Below are 22,530 nucleotides of genomic sequence, written 5' to 3'. Positions count from 1 at the left end.
CCGTCTTCCCTGCTAGGGCCTCCTTCCAGTCAATTTTGGCCAGCTCCCGCCTCATGCCTCTGTAATCCCCTTTGCATTGGGATATGCAGGGAATGAAGGGATTATGTATCAGGGAGATAAGAAATGGTCTTGGCATCATGTTCCACACAGACATTGGGGGTCGAAGGGCCTGTTCTTGTGTCGCACTGTTCTATATTCAATTGATCTTAGCAATGAAGCACATCAGTTCCATAGTCAAAGTCAAATGTCCCCAATGGGTACGAGATGAAGCAGACAGTCACAATTGTCATCAAGCTGCTTGGATTAAAATCTTGTATTTTGTTGGTCCGTGTGAATTTGTTTCATTATAACGACATCAGAAATACATTTGGAATATTGATGATATTATCTGTGAATGGTGTAGTGTTGTTTTGATATTTCTATACATATTACAATTACCTCTGAAAATCCCCATGCAACAACAGCAGATTTGACATATTCTACAAATATCGTCATCATTGTCATCAGGTGACATCTACTACAATTCCGAAATCCAGCTCCAGTGAAGGAAACTATTACTAACGTTGATATTATTTTCCCATATAAAAATCAGTTCTCATAAATAGGCACTATCATTTCCACAATGTTTAACATCTCTCTAGAAATTAAATAGGCTACTATTCAGTGATTTGAGTTCAAATGGTGCATTTCTGAGGCCAATGAGCACCAAACTGGTCTGCAATCCTATGGAAAGTGAGGAGAAAGTGCTGTAACCTTCAGCAATCATTGGATCTTGAATATATCCCTTGGTTTGGCCAGTGTTTTTTTTTAAACTTGGGCTTTATTCCATTTATCAACATGATTGAATTTGATAAAATCAGAGTAGCATGAACACTGATGAAGTGGCACAGGGTCAGAGCTCACTGCATTGGAAGGTGTGGGTGACTGAAGGTTAGCTGTATTTTGACGGCTAGAAAAAGGAAGCAATATTCAACAGCACTGAAAACCACTGAGTTGGGGTTGACCTGATGATTCTCCTAATTTCCAACTCCATTAAATTCACCATCATTTCAATGAGTTTTGTATTGTGCCAGACTAAATAAACGGGGGTACAATAGTAGATGTTAGTATGTGAATGTTAACCCAGTGATGGTTGTACTCATTTATGGGCCTATCCCACTTCGGCGATTTTTTAGGCGACTGTCATAGTCATAGCAGTTTGTCGAAAAACCAGTGACTGAACCCCCCCCCCCCCCCCACGACAATGTCTACGACAAGCTACAACAACCGACCACCTAGTTGATGTCAAGCTACGGCAAGCTACTGACAACCGGTGACCCAATCATCGCGACTTAGGACGTCCGCCTATGACCGCACCTACGACAACCTATGACCACACAGGCGACAACCTACGTCCACCTGCGACAAGCTACGACCCTGTCGGTGACAACTGAAGACAACTAAGGACAATTCACGTCATTTTGGCCTCCTGTTTTGACGCTGGTACCTGTCGCCAGTTGCCGTAGGTTGACGTAGGTAGTTGCCAATGGAATTCATTGAAGTCAGCACCGGCAACAACCTACGTCACCTGGCGACAACCTAAGACAGCACCTACATCAGGAGACGTCAAGCTACGCTCATTGGCGTCAAACCCACTGTCGCTGAAACATTTTCAACATTCTGAAAATCCAGCGGGGACCAGAAAGATGCTACGACTCTTTGGAGACGACTCACGACCATATAGGCGACACGCCGGCAACCATGTGGCAACAGCCTGCAGTCGCCTATAAAATCACCTAAGTGGGACAGGGGTTTTAGCAATAGTGCTTGGGACATTCCAGAACTTTAATGAGGTAATGAATTCTGGGTTGCCTAATATTGGCAGGGTGTATGAAGTAAATGTCAGGTACCTTAGAAGCGTTGATGTAAAGAGGGATCTTCAGGGATGCATGTTCAAAGCTCCCTGAAAGTGGCAATATAGGTAGATCCATTTAGGTTTATATTGTCACATGTACTGAGGTACAGTGAAAAGCTTTGGTTTGTATGCTATCCGAACAGATCGGATATATATTATACATAAATATAATCAAGTCAAACTCATGTACAATAGATGGAGCAAAGGAGAAGATGCAGAATGCAGAATATACAGTAGTTCTCAACATTGTGGCACATCAGTTGAATAGACAAAGTGCAATGTCCACAGTGCTGAAGAGCTAAATCAGACAGGACCCTAGCTTATGGAAGAACCATTCAACAGACTAATAACAGAGCTGATCAGTCTGGTGGGGTGCACTTTCAAGCTCTGGAAGGATTGGGGTGGAACAAGTCTTTGATGATGTTGACTATTTTTCTGAGGCAGTGTGAAGTGTAGATGGAGTCAATGGTGGGAATTCAGGTCTGTGTGATGGACTGGGCTACATCTACAATGGTGGGGAGTCTGGTCTGTGTGATGGACTGGGCTACATCTACAATGGTGGGAAGTCTGGTCTGTGTGATGGACTGGGTTACATCTACAATGGTGGGAAGTCAGGTTTGTGTGATGGACTGGGTTACCTACAACTCTCTGCAGTTTCTTGTGGTCTTGTGCAGAGCTATTCCCAAGCTGAGCTGTGATGCAACCCTGAGCTGTGATGCTTTCTATGGAGCATCTATAAAAGTTTGCAAGAGTCACTGAAGACATGCAGAATTTTCTCAGTCTTCCCAGGAGGTAGAGGTAGATAGAGTAATGAAGATGACATTTAGCTTGCTTGCCTTCATACAATCACTGTGTTTTAAAACGATTTGAACAGGTACATTTATAGGAAAGGAATAGTGGGATATGGGCCAAATGGTGGGAAATGGGAACAGTGTAGCTAGATATCTCGCTCAGCATGGATGAGTCAACTGAAGGGCCTGTTTCCATGCTGTACCAGTCTATAATTGTGTGACTATAATTAATCTTTTAAATTTATCTACAACATTCCACAGATAGTTGTGAAAGATCAAATGTTGGGTGGTAACTATTCTTTCAAGAGATTAAATCAGATGTTGTGGATTCCTGATTATGTGCCAGATGGAAAGCAGTGGCCATGGATGTGCCAAATCTGATCGCAAGCTCCATTGTAGAAATATTCAACCATTTAGTTCAGAGTGATCTCTGAATTGCTGAACGTTTTGCCAGTGCCACATATTCAGTGAAGGCATTTTTCTGCCATCTTGCAAAATACATTAAGCCTGTAGAAAACCTGAAGAGGTGAAAAGTCCCAGTTATTGAGGGTTCATTATATTAGTATGATTGTATACACTTAGAATGATTGTGGATCAACACTATTCTACATTATTGCATGATTGTAATTTTTTTCAAAATGAATGAAATCAAAGTGTTTGAATTCAACTCTGATGTTTTTAATTTGTTCAGACTATTCGTGCTATTATCTCATAATGCTCTGTTTTACTAACATTTCGCTCCTAATTAGATATTGAAAAAAAATCTTTCAGCTCCGAAGAAAGCTCCGAGGAGGATATAACAAATTTATCCTGTTCAGCAGAAGAAACATCAGCATCAACAGGTGCCATAAATTTGCAACATAGCAAACCAAAATCAGAAACGCTAAAATTCACAAATTTTAATGATGTTTTCTTCAATCAACTTAAACGATTTTAGACTTATGCAGAGAAATTCCATTTAAAATTCACATTGGAATAAAATCAGATAAAATCAATCAATACAATTTGTAGAGGTTAATTTGTTTTAAAATCGAAATCATTGGGCAGAGTTTGGTTCATTGACTTGAAGAGAACCAGCCACCTCATGTAGGAGGGACATTTAATTACATAGGGCATGATTAAGTAAAATAATGTAATAATGTCACATTATCTGAAGATCAGGAGCTTGAAGACAATCAAATCTCCAAAGAGAACTACATAAAACATGTTATTCATGCCAGAGTTTCTCAATATGAAATTAATCTTAGTTTCTGTAAGTGGAATAGTTTTTGTGAGAGTCGATCAATAGTTAGCTTTCTGAGATTCATTTTGTATCAATGTCGTCAACGACAATAGAACCATGTACAAATGTAACTGCTTCAACAATGACCTTTACCACTAAAACAACAGTGTTGAAGCACCAATTACCACATTTACCCTTTCTTCAGATATGTTTCATACTTTTCTCAGCAACGAGCAACAGAGCAAGCTTGAGCATCATGTCATAGAATTTTACCCATATCAGGAAAGTCATTGATACCTCACAGACTGTCCAGTAACATATTTAACATGACCATAGTTGTAGCACTGATCCCCATGAAGTGGGTCAACTAAAATTCCATCAACAGGAAATGTGTAGGAAGGAACTGCGGATGTAGGTTTAAACCGAAGATAGACACAAAAAGCTGGAGTAACTCAGCGGGTCAGACAGCATCTCTGGAAAAAAGGAATAGGTGACGTTTCGGGTCGAGACCATTCTTCAGAAGAAGGTTCTCGACCTTAAAGGTCACCTTTTCTCCAGCGATACTGTCTGACCAACTGAGTTACTCCAGCTTTTTGCGTCTATCTGCCATTAACAGGATGCAGTTTCTTCGTAGCAAGAGTTGCAATCCAACTTTTTTTTTAAATGGAAAGAATAGGCTATATACATTGATGTAACTAGTCATTGTCACATCAACTACAATTACTTTCACTGAAGGCATAATGGCACTACAATGTTGTTACTTTGGTGGTTTAGACATAGATTGACTTGGAGAAACACAGTGAGTTAACTATGCCTTGTCGCAAAGATCAAGCAAATATTCATTTGTGACTTGATATATCATGGAAGCCTATTAACTTGGAAAATATCAGGATCTCCATGGCATCATTGACTATCTGCATGATGGTATTTTTTGCCAACAGAAAGGAAAGCAAGATTATTGAAGTCAGCTTAGACTTCTAAGTTCATTTTATACAAGTTATAGGGCTAATCACGACAGTGCTGCCACATATTTTAATGGGCATTTCCCTGGTATTTAAAGATTCTACATCTATTGCAATCACAGGAGCAACCACATCCACAGAGCAAATTGTGGAAGATCGGGAATAATCCTAAACATGTGGGTTTAGAGGGTGGCATCAGGGTGGCATTATGTGGAATGGGAAGCGGGAAGGAAAGAACTCCAATGGGGATTAGAAGGGCCAAAAGGGGACATGAAATGTCACTGGCAAGTTCGATTGAGGAAAGTCCCAAGGCTTTTTATATCCAGCTTAAAAACAAAAGGATGACCAGAAGGTAGGACAGCCCACGGATAAAGCAGAGCGTCTATGCTTGGAGTACGCGGATGTAAGTGAGGTGCTAAACTTTGCCTCTGTATTCACTCTCTGCACCTCGCAAACTCCCCCTCCACCACACTTTCCCGTCTTCCCAGACCCCCACTGTCCCCCTTCCCCCACACCACCACTCTCTAATCCCCCCCACCAACACCCCCCACCCCTGCTGTCCACTTCCCTCCACCCTTCCTCCTCCCCACCGGCACTCTGCCCTCCTCTCCAGTCCCACTCTCCCTCCCACCCCCACTCGCACTCTCCCCCACCCCTCTTTCGCACACTCTCTCCTCCCCCCACCCCCCAATCTCTCCTCCCAAGCCCCACTCACTCTCCCCCAACCCCCGCTCCTCTCCTCCGCCCACCCTCAACCCCCTCCTATCCCCATCCTCACCTCACCCACTCGCCCCACCCCCATTCTCACTGTCCCCCTCCCCCTCCCCTCTTCCCCACCCCCACTGTCCCCTTCCCCCCACCCCCACTCTCTTCCCCCTACCACCACCCCCTTCCCCCCACACTCCTCCTCCCCTTTCACTCTCACTGTCCCCTCCTCCCCCACTCTACCCTGACCCCCACTGTCCCCTTTCCCAACTCACCTCCACTCTCTCCTCCCCCCACCTTTCCCCTCCCCCATCCTCCCCCTCCCCCACTCTCTCCTCCCCCACCCCCGCTCCTCTCCTCCCCCACCCTCACCCCCTCCTACCCCCACCCTCCCCTCCACACACTCGCCCCACCCCCATTCTCACTGTCCCCTTCCCCCCCACCCCCAGTGTCCCCTCCCCCACTGCCCGGCTTCCCCAATCTCTTCCCCCCACCACCACCCCCCCTTCCCCGACAACCCCTCTCTCCTCCCCCAGCCTCCCCCACCCACTCCCTCTAACCCCCACCCCCTCCTCCCCCACCCACTCTCACTGTCCCCTTCCCCCCACCCACCTTCTCCCCTTACCCTCCCCCACTCTTCCCTGACCCCCACTGTCCCCCTTCCCCCCCACCCCCACTCTCTCTTCCCCCACCACCACCCCCCTCCCCAGTCCCACTCTCCCTCCCACCCCCACTCTCTACTCCTCCCCCCTCTTCCCCGACCCCCACTGTTCCCCTTCCCCCTCACCCCCACTCTCTCCTCCCCCCACCACCGCCGTCCCCCTCCCCAGTCCCACTCTCCCCCTCCCCCCACTCTCTCCCCTCTCACTCTCATCCCTCTTTCCCCCACTCTCTCCTCCCCCCACCCCCCATCACTCCTCCCCCCACCCACACCCCCCCCACCATTCCCTCCACCCACTCGGCCCCCACGTCCACTCCCCTCCGTGGAGCCGTTGGCGGCGAAAAGCACTTACCGAGCGTGCAGGGAGGAGGGAGCCCCGGACTACTCGAGGCGGACCGGCGGGTCTGGGAGTGGGGAGGGGATTGAAGCGAGCGGAGAGAGGCGTGGCAGGAGGCGCGCACAAGATGGCGGAGCGTGAGGAGGCCGCTGAAGTGGCAACGGCCCTCGTCGACGCCGCCATCAGTGGAAGTGGCCGCTGAAGGAGGAGGAGAAGAAGCTGCCCACTGCGCTGCGGCCTGTGTGCGGTGACGGTGCTGGGCGCTGGGCCCGGGTGGGAGGGGGGACTCGAGGACGCCGTGGCGTGGGTTGAAGGGAAAGATGAGGACCATGTCCCTCCTGTTCGGGAGTGTCCCCCGGGTGTGGGAGAGCGGGGAGAGTGAGGGGAGTGAGGAGAGGGGAGCCCGTGATTGCGGGCGGGCGGCTCCACTAATGGCGTCCATCTTGTTTGTGCGAGTGAGGAGAGGCCGTGCGTTGTGACGTCAGGTGCACAGCACTTGGAAAAAATGTGTTTAGAAATGAAAGTTTTAAAGTTTAAAATGTCTCTAACTTAAAAAATATACGACTAATTTAAATAAAACTTGTTATAAACAGTCGCCAGGACAGTGGTGATTAAGGTGGCACTAACATTGTGGCGCTGTGGTTTACCGTTGTGGATGCAGGTCCACATGTTATACATATATCTGCATGAATTGTGGGGGAGGAGGTGGGGGGGCAGCGTGAGTTCATCTCACAGGGGCATTGTGACATCACACGCTGAAGACCGTGAAGAAATCAGTTAGAAATAAGATGTTTTAACTTTAAAACCTCTGTAACTTAAAAAATATACAACCAAATTAAATGAAAATATCATAGGCACCAGCGGGGAGAGTGGCGACCCCCCATTGTCCCCCTTCACCCCCACCCCCACTCTCTCATCCACCCACCACCACCCCCTCCTCTGCTGTCCCCTCCCCTCAACCCTCCCACTCCTCCCTCCACCCCACCCCTCCCTGCCCTCCTCCCCAGTCCCACTCTCCCTCCCACCCCCACTCGCACTCTCCCCCACCACCCCCTTTCCCCACTCTCTCCTCCCCCACCCCCCCATTCACTCCTCCCCAGCCCCACTCTCACTCACCCCACATTCCTCCACTCTCTCCTCCCCCCCACCCCCCCCCATTCGCTCCTCCCCAGCCCCACTCTCACTCTCCCCCACCCGCCCTCTTCACCACCCCGCCTCCCCCACTGTCTCTTCCCCCCACCCTCGCCCCCTCCTACCCCCACCCTCCCCATCCCCCACTCGCCCCACCCCCATTCTCACTGTTCCCCTCCCCCACCCCCACTCTCCCCCACCCCCACTGTCCACCTTCCCCCCCACCCCCACTCTCTTCCCCACATCACCACCACCCCCTTCCCCCACTCCCCCTCTCTCCTCCCCCCACTCTCCCCTCTTCCCTGACCCCACTGCCTCCCTTCCCCCTCACGTCCACTCTCTCTTCCCCCCCACCACCACCTCCCCTCCCCCGCTGTCCCCCTCCCCAGTCCCACTCTCCCTCCCAACCCCACTCTCTGCGCCTCCCAACCTCCCCCTGACCCCCACTCTCCCCTCTTCCCTGATCCCCACTGTCCCCTCCCCCCCACCACTTTCTCATCCCCCCACCACCACCCCCCTCCCCTGCTGTCCCCTTCCCCCACCCCTCCTCCTCCCCACCCGCACTCTGCCCTCCTCCCCGTCCCACTCTCCCACCCACCCCCACTCTCCCCCACCCCTCTTTCCCCACCACCCCCCTTTCCCCCAATCTAACCCCAACCATGGAAACAGGCCCTTCAGCCCAGCTTGCCCCTGCCAACCATGGAAGCAGGCCCTTCAGCCCAGCTTGCCCCTGCCAACCATGGACACAGGCCCTTCAGCCCAGCTTGCCCCTGCCAACCGAGAAGCCCCATCTGCACTATTCCCACGTGTCCACATATGGCCCATATCGCTATAAATCTTTCCTATCCATGTAGCCGTCTAAATGTTTTTCCACGCTGTATCTCTAAAATAAACTAAACTAATTAGGTCCAAGGTGGCATTATGGATGGATTGTCCAGTGAGGCTATATGGGTGGAGCTGACAAATGAAAAGGTAATAATCTCCCAAATAGTCAACAAGAATTCAATGAACAAATATGCCAGGAGATTGCTGACAGCTGCAAAGCTAATAGGGTTATCATAGTAGGGGATTTTAACTTTTGGCTTTATAGACTGGGTCTGCCATCATGCCCACAGTATAGGTCAGGTGAAATTTGCCAAGTGTGTGCAGGATCGTTTCTGCAAGCAACATACGGAGGCGAGAGAGGGCAAGGTTTGATTTACTCAAAGGGAATTGGGCAGGGCAAGTGCCTGAATTGGCAGGAAGTGGGCCCTTTGGGACCAGCGACCACATTTCTATTGGTTTTTAAATAGTTATGGTTAAAGACACGTTTAACACAAGTTTGACAGTATTAAACTAAAAAGCTGGAGTAATTCAGCAGGACTGGCAGCATCTCTGGAGGGAAGGAATGGATGACCTTTTGGGTTGAGACCCTTGTTCAGACTGAGAGTCAGTGGAGAGGGAGATAAGAGATATGGAAGGGCAAGGTGTGAAAACACAGATCAAAGGGGATGTCATTTTAAGTGATGAACATTCGTCTGAGGGTGATCAGAAATGCACATCACATATCATGCAGGAGGATGAGGTGTAATCTTATAGATGTGTAAAATATTATGAATAGATTAAATAGAGGAAATGCACAGAGCATTTTAATCCGAGTAGGGGAATCAAGAACCAGAGACCATAGTTTAATTTTGAATTTAATATAATTAATTTAAATAATTTAAATTAATATAATATAACGTAATTTAATAGTTTAATGGCTCAGTACTTCAACTACCCCTCCCATTCCCAATCTGACCTTTCTGACCTGGGCCTCCTCCATTGTCAGAGCGAGGCCCAGCGCAAATTGGAGGAACAGCACCTCATATTTTGCTTGGGTAGTTTACACCCCAGAGGTATGAACATTGACTTCTCTAACTTCAGACAGCCCTTGCTTTCAATCTCCATCCCCTTCCCCTTCCCAGTTCTCCCACTAGTCTTACTGCCTCCGACTACATTCTATCCCTGTCCCGCCCACTCCCCTTACATCAGTCTGAAGAAGTGTCTCAACCAAAAACATCACCCATTCCTTCTCTCCAGAGATGCTGCCTGACCCACTGAGTTACTCCAGAATTTTGTGTCTACCTTCGATTTTAACCAGCATCTGCAGTTCTTTCCTACATAGTTTAATTTTTGTTTAGTTTAGTTCAGAGAAACGGCACGGAAACAGGCCCTTCTGCCCACCGGGTCTGCAACGGCCAGCGATCCCCACACACTAAAACAATCCTATGCACACTAGGAACAATTTACAACTTTACAAAGCCAATTAACCTACAAACCTGTACATCTTTGGGGTGTGGGAGGAAGCCGGAGCCCTCTGGAGAAAACCCACGCATGTCACTGGGAGAATGTACAAGCTCCATATACACAGCACAAGTAGTCAGGATCTCTGGCATTGTTAGGCAGCAATTCTACCACTGCGCCAACATAGGTTTAATGTGAGAGGGGGGAAGTTTTAATAGGAACCAGAGGGGTAACGTTTTCACACAAAGGGTGGCGGTGGATATATGAATTTTTATACAGAATAGACATACAGAATAGAAATATTCTCTACGGACCAATATGTTCAAGCCACGGATGATCAGCCATTGAATCCACTTGGTCCCAACGGTTCCACATCACTCTATAATATCCAATCCATGAACCTGTCCAAATCTCCTTTAAATAATATCATTGTTCCTGCCTCAAGCACTTCATCTGGATACTTGCTCCATGTACTCATCACCCTCTGTGAAAAAGATCAGTTAATCCAATTAATTGAAGGTAACTGCGGAAAAAGAATGTTAAATTTAACAGGAAATACTCAATGCAATTTGAATGGACAAATTCTATATTTACAGTTCAAGACAACTACATTAAATGTTGTTCAATAACATGGTGACAATGCCATGCATAACACAGATTTAAAAATTCCATGGAATAATTTTTCTTGATTCCTCATTTTCATCAGAACTCCAAACATTAACCATGCAATTATCTGTTGGATCCTTGGTAACATTACTTCTCATCAGTTTAATTTTCACTGCTGCAGTTTTCATGCTTTATGAAACAATGTGTCCAATTTACTTTCCATTTCGATTGCAATATCCATTGATATCATTTGGATAATTCTATGTTTGCAAAATAGCACCCTGTCCCTTGTCCCAGATATCACTTACATGATTGCATTTTGCAAATATGCATCCTCTCGTCAGTTTAATTTTCACTGCTGTACTTTACATGTTTTGTGAAACAAAAAAAGTTCAATTTCCTTTCAATTATCCATTGATGTCACATCTTCACTTCATTCACCAAACCAAGCACAACTGCCACTGCACCGACTGCATCCACCACTAGCAACGAAACAACAGGTACTAGGATAATGCAGCACCAGCATTCAGTGATCTAACTTTTAAAACATATCTTACTTATCAACAAGTGACTATCAATAATGCAGTTGTAATTGATGACAGAGTAGAATTTTATTGCGTAACATCTTTAATTCACTTTGAAAAGCAGTCGCCATTTTATACAACCCAATAGCTTAAGTAGGAATATCATGCAAGTATTCAAATAAACCAATAATGTAAGTCAGGCAATTATTCATTTATTATTTGTTAATATCGTGGATGCTTCTTTCTTTGGAACATAACAGCAGATCCTACACACCAGTTATGACTTACATCATTGCATGCTACTTATAAAAGTTTTGCCATGAGTGTGCTTTCATGTATTTTAACTAATATTTCTCTGCATATGTGAAGATTTGATAATTTCTACAACCACAGAAGAAAGCACATCCACAGACCAAAGTACAATGATGACCTCTTACACATCCGAATCAACATCAACAGAGACAGGTACCATAAATTACAACTTGTACTCCTAATATGGGCAAGGGATATTTGGAAATAATGATAAAACTTGCCTCATCAACTCCTTTTACACTCAGAGAGTAATTGTGTCATACAGAATAGAAATAGTATCTACAGCCCAATATGTCCAAGCCAAGGATGATCAGCCATTGAAGCTAGCTCCACTTGGCCACACCGGTTCCATATCTGTCCAATATTATTTCACATCTGTTTAATTTTTACTGCTGCTGTTTACATACATTAGGAAACAAAAAAGTGTCCAATTAACGTTCAACATCCATTAATGTCACATCTTCATTTCATTCTCAGAACCAAGCACAACAACTGCCACTGCACCGACTACGTCCGCCACTAGCAGCGAAACAACAGGTACTAGGTTAATGCAGCACCAGCATTCACTGATCAGAATTTGAACAGATAACTTACTTATCACCACATAACAATAAATATTACTGTCGTAAAGAATGACAGAAAAAGAGTGATAACTGGTGTACATTTTTGTCGTCTAACATCTCTCTTGCACTTTGAACAGCAGTTGCCATTGTAATCAACCCAATAGTTAAGTTGGAATGCCATGCAAGTAGTCAAATAAGCCAATAATGAAAGTCAGAGAATTATTCATTTATTATTTGTTAATATCATGGCGGCTTCTTTGTTTGGAACATAGCGGCAGATCCAACGCACCAGTTATGACTTACCTGATTGCATGCTGCTTATAAAAGTTTTGCCATGAGTATGCTGTCATGTATTTTAACTAATATTTCTCTGCATATGTGAAGATTCGACAATTTATGCAACCACAGAAGAAAGCACATCCACAGACCAAAGTACAATGATGACCTCTTACACATCTGAATCAACAACAACAGAGACGACAGGTACAATAAATTACAACTTGTACTCCAAATATGGGCAAGGTATATTTGGAAATAATGATAAAACCTGTCTTCACAACACTTTTTACACTCAGAGTAATTGTGTCATACAGAATAGAAATATTCTCTACGGCTCAATATGTTCAAGCCACGGATGATCAGCCATTGGATCCACTTGGCCACAGCGGTTCCACATCACTCTAAAATATCCAATCCATGAACCTGTCCAAATCTCCTTTAAATAATATCATTGTTCCTGCCTCAACCACTTCATCTGGATGCTTGCTCCATGTACCCTTCACCCTCTGTGAAAAAGATCAGTTAATCCAATTAATTAAAGGTAACTACGGAAAGAGAATGTTAAATCTAACAGGAAATACTCAATCCAATTTGCATGCACAAATTCTATATTTACAGTTCAAGACGTCTATATTAAATGTTGTGCAATAACATGGTGACAATGCCATGCATAACACAGATTTACAAATTCCATGGAATAATTGTTCATGATTCTTCATTTTCATCAGAACTCCAAATATTAACCATGCAATTATTTGTTGGATCCTTGATAACATTACTTCTCATCAGTTTAATTTTCACTGCTGCAGTTTTCATGCTTTATGAAACAATGCGTCCAAATTACTTTCCATTTTGATTGCAATATCCATTGATATCATATGGATAATTCTATGTTTGCAAAATAGCACCCTATCCCATGTCCCTGATATCACTTACATGATTTCATTTTGCAAATATGCATCCTCTCGTTAGTTTAATTTTTACTGCTGTACTTTACATGTTTTGTGAAACAAAAAGAGTACAATGTCACCTCTTCATTTTATTCTCAGAGCCAAGCAATACAACTACCACTGCATCGACTACGTCTGCCACTAGCAGCGATACAACAGGTACTAGGATAATGCAGCACCAGCATTCACTGATCAGAATTTGAACAGATAACTTACTTATCACCACATAACAATCGATATTACTGTCGTAAAGAATGACAGAAAAAGAGTGATAACTGGTGTAGATTTTTATTGTCTAACATTTTGCTTTCACTTTGATAAGCAGTTGCCATTGTAATCATCTCCATAGTTTAAGTAGGAATGCCAGGCAAGTAGTCAAATAAACCAATAATAAAATTCAGGGAATTATTCATTTATTATTTGTTCATATCATGAATGTTTCCTTGTTTGGAACATAGCAGCAGTCTTACGCACCAGTTATGACTTCCATGATTGCATGCAGCTTATAAATGGTTCGCCACGAGTGTGCTGTCATTTATTTTAACCAATATTTCTCTGCATATGTGAACATTCGACAATTTCTGCAACCACAGAAGAGAGCACATCCACAGCCCAAAGTACTATGATGACCTCTTACACGTCCGAATCAACATCATCAGAGACAGGTACAATAAATTACAACTTGTGCTCCAAATATGGGCAAGGGATATGTGGAAATAATGATAAAACTTGTCTTCTCAACACTTTTTACACTCAGAGAGTAATTGTGTCATACAGAAGAGAAATACTATCTACAGCCCAATATGTCCAAGCCACGGATGATCAGCCATTGAAGCTAGCTCCACTTGGCCACAGCGCTTCCATATCTGTCCAATATTATTTCACGTCAGGTTAATTTTCATTGCTGCTCCAGGATTCACTGATCAGACTTTAAAATCAAACATTACTTAGCAAATATATCAAGAGTAAAATAAAACTAGCTGATTTCAAAATAGCTATGTATATTAGAAAGCGATAATGTAAAGAGCAAAAATAAATTGCTGTTGAAAGCTCAGAAATGGCCAAGTATTTCAGGTAACTAATACATGCAGATTTCTAAATCAAGCAGAAATCCTCAATCAGACTTGCATGCTCAAATTCAATATTTTCAGTTGATGACTACCACATTAAAAATTATGCATTAATATAGTGACAATCCCATGCATAATACAGAGAACAAAAATCCATGCCTACATTTTTTATGATTCCTCACTTTCATCAAAACTCCAAATATTAAAATACCAAATATTAAACACATTTTTACTGCTATGTGTGACAAACTTTATCAAACAAAAGGTATTCAATTTAGTTTCAATATCCATTGATATCACTGATCAAACCTAAAAAAGATACAATATTTACCAACATGTGTGACAAACAATAGTTGATGCTTGATCAAGATATTAGACATCCATTCTCAAATTTCTTTCTCAGATATTAGAAATTCTTTCTCAGCACCGGGATTCACTGATCAGACTTTAAAAACATACATTACTTACCAACAAAAGTGACAAACAATAGATGACGCTTGAACATTCTAACAACCAATGTTCCTCAATGTTCCTCAAACATCGGTTTATTCGGTACCAAAACTTTTCATGATTCTTAAGTTTCATCAGAACTTCAAAATGTATTCACCCAATTATTCGTTGAATCATTGTTCACATTTCTTGTTGTCAGTTTACCTCACTTTACCTGCTTTATGAATCAAAAATAGTGAACTTTAAAATGTCCCTAGCTTTAAAAATGTAGGTTCAATTTGAATGAGAATTTTTACATATTATGCACAGGATAATGGTGAGTAACATTGTGCAAAGATGGTGGGGCTATGGTGTACCGATTTGGCAGTGCGAACCATAAAAGTTATGCTGTGGTCAAACACACATACACACATACATACGGACAGAGAGTTTGAGTAATATATAGATAGATAGAAAATGCCCCAATCATCAATTACATGCCCGCAAGTTGCGAACATGCATCATTAGTAAAATAAAAATATTTTGTCAGTTTACGTTCTTATGTATGTATAATTTCTAATATTATATAGAGTTGCAACTGGGATATAATATTGTGGCCGAACACTTTGATGCCAGTTCGAAAAACATTCACTAGTATAATCACCTCGTTAATTTAAATAGAAATATCGTGCAAATAGTCAAATAAGCCAAAAATAAGTCAGGCCATTTTTAATTTATACTTTGTATTATCATTGATGCTTTTATGTTCAGAAAATAGTAGTATATATAATGCCCCAGTCATCAATTACATGACTGCAAGATGCTAACATGCATCAGTTTTGACTTCCATGCACATTTTACAAGTGTAGACATGAGAGTGCTGCATGTACTTTAACTAAGATTTCTCTGCATATTTGATTCCCCCACTATAAACATTCTTTACATTCACACTATCTATTCCCATTTGATTTTATTACACCTCCACAAGATAAACCTTCAGCCTCCTTTCATCCAAGAAATAAAATCCAATACTGGACTTTCGCATATACAATATTTTAGTTATTTATACTGCCTATATTCTACCTTCTGGCCTTGAATAACAACAGCAAAATGAAACAAACCAAGTTCAAAATATCTATGGGTATTAGAAAGATTTAATGTCTAGTGTAAATAAATTATAGGCAGTGGATTGATTAAAAAAATGGCCAATTAATTCAAGTAACTAATTGTTGCAGAATTTTTAAACTAACAGCAAATGCTCAATCAAAATTGCATGTAAAAATCCAAAAATTTCAGTTGAAGTATACGACATATATATATATATATATATATATATATATATACATATATATATATATTCCTTTATTCGTCCCACACCGGGGAAATGTACAGTGTTACAGCAGCAAAGTGGATAGCAAGAGATCATTCATTATAAATAAAAGTAAAGACAAAGATAATTTGTCATCAATTGTCTGTGTGTTCTTAAATGTTACTGTTGACTCGTCTGCTGGGAGCAGTGCTGGTTGTGCAGTCTAACAGCAGCGGGAAGGAAGGACTTCCTATATCTCTCCTTCATGCACTTAGGGTGAAGGAGTCTGTCACTGAAGGAGCTACTCAGTGCAGTGACAGTGTCCTGCATGGGGTGGGAGTCGTTGTCCAGCAGCGATGTTAACTTTGCCATCATCCTCCTCTTTCCCACCACTTGCACTGAGTCGAGGGGGCAACCCAGGACAGAACTGGCCTTCCTGACCAGCTGGTCAAGTCTCTTCCCTTCCGCGGCTGAGATGCTGCTGCTCCAGCAGACCACTCTGTAGAAAATGGCTGATGCAACCACCGTGTTGTTGAAGGTCCTTAGGAGTGCCCCCTGCACTCCAAAGGACCAGAGCCTCCTTAGCAGATAAAGTCTGCTCTGGTCCTTTCAGTATAGCGCTTCGGTGTTTTCTGTCCAGTCCAATTTTTTGTTGAGGTAGACACCCAGGTACTTACAAGAATCCAACCTCTCGATGTCCATTCCCTGGATGTTCACCGGTGTCATGGGGACATGGATGCGGCAGCAGAAATCTAACACCATCTCCATGGTTTTCCCCACGTTGTTCCGGAGGCGGTTCCGCAGCACCAGTCCACAAAATTCTTGATCAGTCCTCAGTACGCCCTGTCCTCGTCGCCCGTGATGAGACCGACGATGGAAGAGTCGTCAGAGATCTTCTGTAGATAGGACATGAAACGTTGTGCAATAACATGATGACAGTTTGGTGCAAGACACAGTAATAACAATTCCGCATTATGAAACAAAACATGTCCAATTTCTTTGAAATAACCATTGATGTCTCATCTTCATTTCATCCACAGAACCAAGCACAACAACTGCCACTACATCAACTACGAGCAGCAAAACAACAGGTACCGGATAATGCAGCACCAGTATTCACTAATCAGACTTTAAAAACATACATTACTTACCACCAAAAGTGACAAACAGTAGATGATACTTGATCAAACAATGTTCCTCAAAGAGGCCAAACCATCGGTTCATTCGGTAACAAAACTGTTCATGATTCTTAAGATGCATTAGAACTCCAAAAATTACCCACCCAATTATTTGTTGAATTCATTGTTCACATTTCTTGTCGTCAGTTTAATTATCACTACCCCACCTTGCCTGGTTTATGAATCAATAATTGTCCAATTTTCTTTCAATATCCATTGATGTCACATCTTCATTTCATTCTCAGAACCAAGCACAACAACTGCCACTGCATCGACTACATCTGCCACCAGCAGCGAAACAACAGGTACGAGGATAATGCAGCACCAACATTCACTGATCTGAACGGAATATGCGTGTACATGTTCAATATTTTCAGTTAACGACTACTACATTAAAAATTGTTCAATACAATTGTGATAATTCCGTGCAAAGCTGACAAAGGAATTTACATGCAAAAATATTTCATGATTCCAAACAACTCCAAATGTCATCCACACAATTATTAATGTGGTTGATTTGGCTAACATTTCTTCTCGTCAGGTTAATTTACATTGCTACACTTTACATGCTTTAAGACACAACAAGTGTCCAATTTACCTTCCATTTCCATTGCAATATCTATTGATGACACATCTTCATTTCATTCTCAGAACCAAGCACAACTGCCACTGCATCGACTACGTCCGCCACTAGCAGCGAAACAACAGGTACTTGGATAAGGCAGCACCAGCATTCACTGATCAGACTTTAAAATGATACAATATATGCCAACACATGTCACAAACAGCAGTTGATGCTTGATCAAGATATTTGCTGAGAATTGTTGAACAATTCTAGAGAAACAACAGAGTGTGGTCAAGAGAATATTGCAAGAGAAAAATAAGTCACTTGAAAAAGAAAAATATTTTGTCAGTTTACGTTCTGATGTATGTATAATTTCTAATATTATACAGAGTTGCAACTCGGATTTAATATTGTGGCCTAACACTTTGATGTCAGTTCTCAAAGCATTCACTAGTATAATCACCTCGTTAATTGAAATAAAAATATCGTGCAAATAGTCAAATAAGCAAAAAATAAGTCAGGCAATTTATACTTTGTATTATCATTGATGCTTCTATGTTCGGAAAATAGTAGTATATATGTTGAAGTTTGCATCTCAAGGGCAGGATAGTCGTTATTATGTCTTTTATTCTTCGGAGGAATAAACACACATGCTCTCATACATCGGTGTTGCTTTAACCGGAAGTGAAGTCAGTATAAGAGCACAGTTAAACAGTTTTGGTTTAACATCCAACACCCCCACTTGCTCTTATGCTCTGCATTACATTTAACAACATATACAACATAACTTAATCTGATTACATTCTCTGTATCACCACATTTTACACATTTACAGTGTTCAACTTTTCAAAAAAATAATTTTGTTTTTATGACTTTACACTCCAAACATATAATCCCTGAATTTCTCAGTTTTAAACTTTGTTGCAGGCTTAGTTAAGATATCTGCAACCATGTCTGCTGTTGGACAATACTCAATGATTACTTTCTTATCACTGAGTGCAGACCGAATGAAATGATACCTAATGTCGATATGTTTGCATCTTTGTCGGTTCACTGGGTTCTTTGATAATGCAATCGCACCTTGATTGTCCTCAACGATTTTCACTGGCTCGTACTGGCAATCTTTGTCCATTCCTTTCAATAGCTGCACAAGATACAAGCTCTCTTGTGTAGTAGCCGCCATTGCCATATATTCGGCTTCACATGTGGATAAGGCTACTGTCTGCTGTTTCTTGGATTTCCATGAAATAACAGGCCCATTTTCAGACAAACTAAAACAATATCCTGTTGTGCTTCGCCTGTCATTTTGATCTGCCGCCCAGTCAGCGTCACTGTATGCAACAAGTTTGAGTTTTTCCTCTCTTTTCTTGTAACACAGCTCCTGGTTTATAGTACCCTTTAAGTACCTCAACACATGTTTGGTAGTTATCCTATGTTGTTCTTTAGGCTCTGCTAGATTTTGTGACAGTTTACTGACAATCCAGCTTAAATCAGGCCTTGTACATGTCATCACATATATCAAGCTGCCTACCACTTCCCTGTATTGTGTTGGATTAACAGGCTCATGATCATCATAAAAGTTTTGTTTCTGTTCACATGGAGTTGACCTTGTTTTACAGTCAGACATTCCAAACTTCTCCAGTATTTTTGCTATGTACCTCTTTTGGTTCATTTTTATTTCTCCCTCTGTCTGTGAAAAATCATTGCCTAGAAAATGTCTAAGTTTCCCAAGATCGTTCATCTTAAACTTTGCACTTAGCATTTCTTTCACACCATTGAGAGATTCTTTATCACTGGCAGCAATAATTAGGTCGTCAACCCACATGATCAGAATTATTCTCTCATTTTCAGTCTCTTTACTGTACACGCAGTGATCTGCTGGATTTTGTGCGAAACCATTTTTACTGAGATGATCATGCAGCATCTTGTTCCAGTTCCGTCCTGACTGTTTCAGTCCATACAGTGATTTGTTAAGTTTGCAGACCAGCTTTTTACCTGTGTCTGTTTTCACTTCAAATCCTTCAGGTTGTTCAATATACAGCTCACAATCAATTGGAGCATGTAGATAAGCGGTTTTCACATCCATCTGGTGTAATTCCAAATCGTACTGAGCTGCTAGCTGCATCAGACTGCGCACTGATGTCATGTTAGCTGTTGGGGAAAACATCTCCTTGTAATCTATTCCTACTACTTGACTATACCCCTTTGCAACATACCTGGCTTTGTATGTCTCAGTCTTATCTGAAGATTCTTTTACTGCAAACATCCACTTCCCCCCCACTGCATTTTTGCCCTGTGGTATTGTGGTTAGAGTGTATGTGTCATTTTCTTTGAGAGATTCGATTTCCTCCTTCATAGCTTTAGCCCAAATGTCAGATTTTGATGAGCTCATAGCTTCTTTGAAGGTTTGTGGAACATTATACATCACTCTGTAGCAGTAGTCTACATTTACATTTATCTGGTCATCCTCTTCTCCTTTACACTCATAGTCTCGTAAGTACTGTGGGCTTTTCCTTTCTCTCTTAGGATAGCGTGTGCTCTGACTATTTTCACCCTGTCCAGTTTGAGTGTTGCTATCACTCTCAGTAGTATCCGTGTGTGACTTCAGTGTCACTTCTGGACTCTGATCAGTCACCTCTGCATTTGGTCTGGGGGATGTTAATCTCTTCCCAGGATGGTCATCATCACTCATCTCCATATCTGTCTGAGTTTGGCTTTCAGTTACACTTTTTGTTATGAACTTCACTAGTCTGTTTTTGAGAACTCGCCCTGTCTCTGGGTAGTAGACTAAGTATGCAGGGCTGTTTTTGTCATAACCTACAAAAATCCCTTTTTCACGTCTTGAGTCTAACTTCTTTTTGACTTGTTTGTATGAGAAACAGACTGATCCAAACTTCTTCATTTTTGAAAGATTAGGCTTTCTGCCTGTCACCATGTAGCATGGAGTCTGACCAACACGTTTGTTGTAGCATCTGTTGCGGATTACTGCAGCAGTCATTACAGCATATGTCCACAATTCTTTCGGTAGGTTACTCTCGAGTAGCATGCACCTTGCCATTTCAAGTAGCGTTCTCCAGTTTCTCTCAGCTGTCCCATTTTGATGGGGGGAGTAAGGTGCGGAGGTTTCATGCCTTATGGCATTTCTACTGAGCAATGATTGGAAATCTGCTGCTGTGAACTCTGTGCCATTATCAGACCTTATGCACTTAATTTTTCCATAGGGGGCCACGTCCGCTATGAACTTTTCTGTAGCTTTTATAGTGTCACGTTTTGTTTTCAAGAAGTAAACAAACACTGCTCCTGAGTAGTCATCTGTGAAAGTTTGTATGTATTTGTATCCATCTTTTGCTTCTGGCTCTACAGGGCCAGCCAAATCAGTATGCACTAACTCAAGTGCTTCTTTAGCCCTTACATCTGGCTCTCTGTTCCTGCTCTGTGCAAATTTGCCTTTTATACAGACCTCACAGTTGAGTTTGGACTTACCAACTTTACCTTTGATTTTCATGCCCTCTGTTACCCTCTCTAACTGTGATACATCATCATAGTTACAGTGACCAAGTATCTCGTGCCATGTTTGAATATCATATCACACGTGACATCCGTCATTAGTTTTATGACTTACAGTGTTTAGATAGTATAGTCTGTCGTACTCCTTAATGTCGAACTTGGTACCGTTCTTGTGGATGAGCTCGTTGCTGCCTTGGCGAAAGATCACTGAAGCTCCGGTGGTCGTTGCTGCCTTGACAGAGAAGATGTCCTGTGGGAATGATGGGATGTACAACGCCTTTCTCAACGTCGTCCTCACACGACGGCCCTCATTGTCTCTCAGGTACACCTCTGCTTCGCCTTTCCTCCATGCAACACCGCTCGTCCTTGTCCCATCAGCCAACTCGATGAAGTGTTTGGCGGGCTGGAAAGTCTCATCAAAGTTCTTAAACTTTTCAATGTCTGTGATTATGTGTGACGTTGCGCCCGTGTCGACCATAAGCCCTTTACGAGTCTCTTCACTTGCCTGGCAGTCATTTATTTTGAATGCAAATGTGTGGTCGTTGGAGTCGGATGCTTGTTTCACGTTCTCGCTTTTTCTTTCTGCAGTTTGCCTCCTTATGAGTGGGGCTCTTGCAAAAACTGCACCACTGTCTCTCTTCTTTACCGCTGCACTCTCCGCTGCATTCCCACGCTTTGTGTCCCGTCTGACCGCAGTTGTAGCAGGTGAATGTCTTCTCTGAGCCTTTAGTCCTTTCTTTCACCCAGCCTCTTGCTTTCATTACGTTGTCGTCACTCATATGGCCGCTAAATCTTTCAGTGCTCTCGTAGCTTCTCAACTTGGTCTTAAACTCACCAAAAGTTGTCTTCTCATCACCCTGTGTTATGTGGATGGCAAATGGCTTAAATGTCTCTGGCAAGCCTTTCAGAATCATGGCAATCAGCAGCCCGTCATTAAGAGTCTCTCCGGCTTTTCTTAGTGCTGTAATCGCCGTTTCTGCACGAATAATGTATTCTGTTACACTTTCGTTTATGGCCTTTTTTCAGCGACGTCAGCTCGGTGTAGAGGCCGATCACTCGCGGCTTCCCTGTGTCCGCGTAATGGCTCCTCAGTAGCTGCAACGCTTTTCTCCCGTCGTCCGCCGCTTCTCTCATAATGAGCGACAAACTTTTGTCGTCTAGCACTTGTATCAGCTCGGCGTAGGCTTCTTCGTTTTTCTCGGCTTCCCCGTCGTCTTCTTCGTCCGTAGCCGGCTCGTTCAGAATTGTTGACTTTAAGTCTTGTAGCCGC

The 22,530-nt window shown here is 42.9% G+C and overlaps 1 protein-coding gene across 1 annotated transcript; it reads left to right on the top strand.

Moving 5' to 3' along the window:
• The first annotated feature begins 866 nt into the window (after nt 1–866).
• Nucleotides 867–21,279, top strand: LOC144590437 (uncharacterized). The gene is made up of 10 exons (XM_078395051.1): nt 867–930; nt 3,842–3,937; nt 11,468–11,563; nt 11,888–11,947; nt 12,358–12,456; nt 13,302–13,361; nt 13,796–13,867; nt 17,051–17,101; nt 17,434–17,493; nt 21,212–21,279. Exons 1-10 carry the CDS (start codon nt 867–869, stop codon nt 21,277–21,279), a joined length of 726 nt encoding a protein of 241 aa, XP_078251177.1.
• The last annotated feature ends 1,251 nt before the right edge of the window (nt 21,280–22,530 follow it).

The sequence above is a fragment of the Rhinoraja longicauda genome, unplaced genomic scaffold (genome assembly GCF_053455715.1).
Source record: "Rhinoraja longicauda isolate Sanriku21f unplaced genomic scaffold, sRhiLon1.1 Scf000188, whole genome shotgun sequence".
In the NCBI taxonomy this organism is placed as follows: Eukaryota; Metazoa; Chordata; class Chondrichthyes; order Rajiformes; family Arhynchobatidae; genus Rhinoraja; species Rhinoraja longicauda.
Note: the sequence above shows the minus strand (reverse complement) of the source record. Positions and strands in the feature narration are given on the sequence as shown.

What these genes read in the sequence shown, in the direction of transcription:
- LOC144590437 (XM_078395051.1), top strand. Translation starts at nt 867, where the DNA reads ATGAACACTGATGAAGTGGCACAGGGTCAGAGCTCACTGCATTGGAAG. An exon ending in CACTAGCAGCGAAACAACAG is followed by an intron (nt 11,948 to 12,357) that starts GTACTAGGTTAA and finishes GCATATGTGAAG; the next exon opens with ATTCGACAATTTATGCAACC. An exon ending in CACTAGCAGCGATACAACAG is followed by an intron (nt 13,362 to 13,795) that starts GTACTAGGATAA and finishes CTGCAACCACAG; the next exon opens with AAGAGAGCACATCCACAGCC.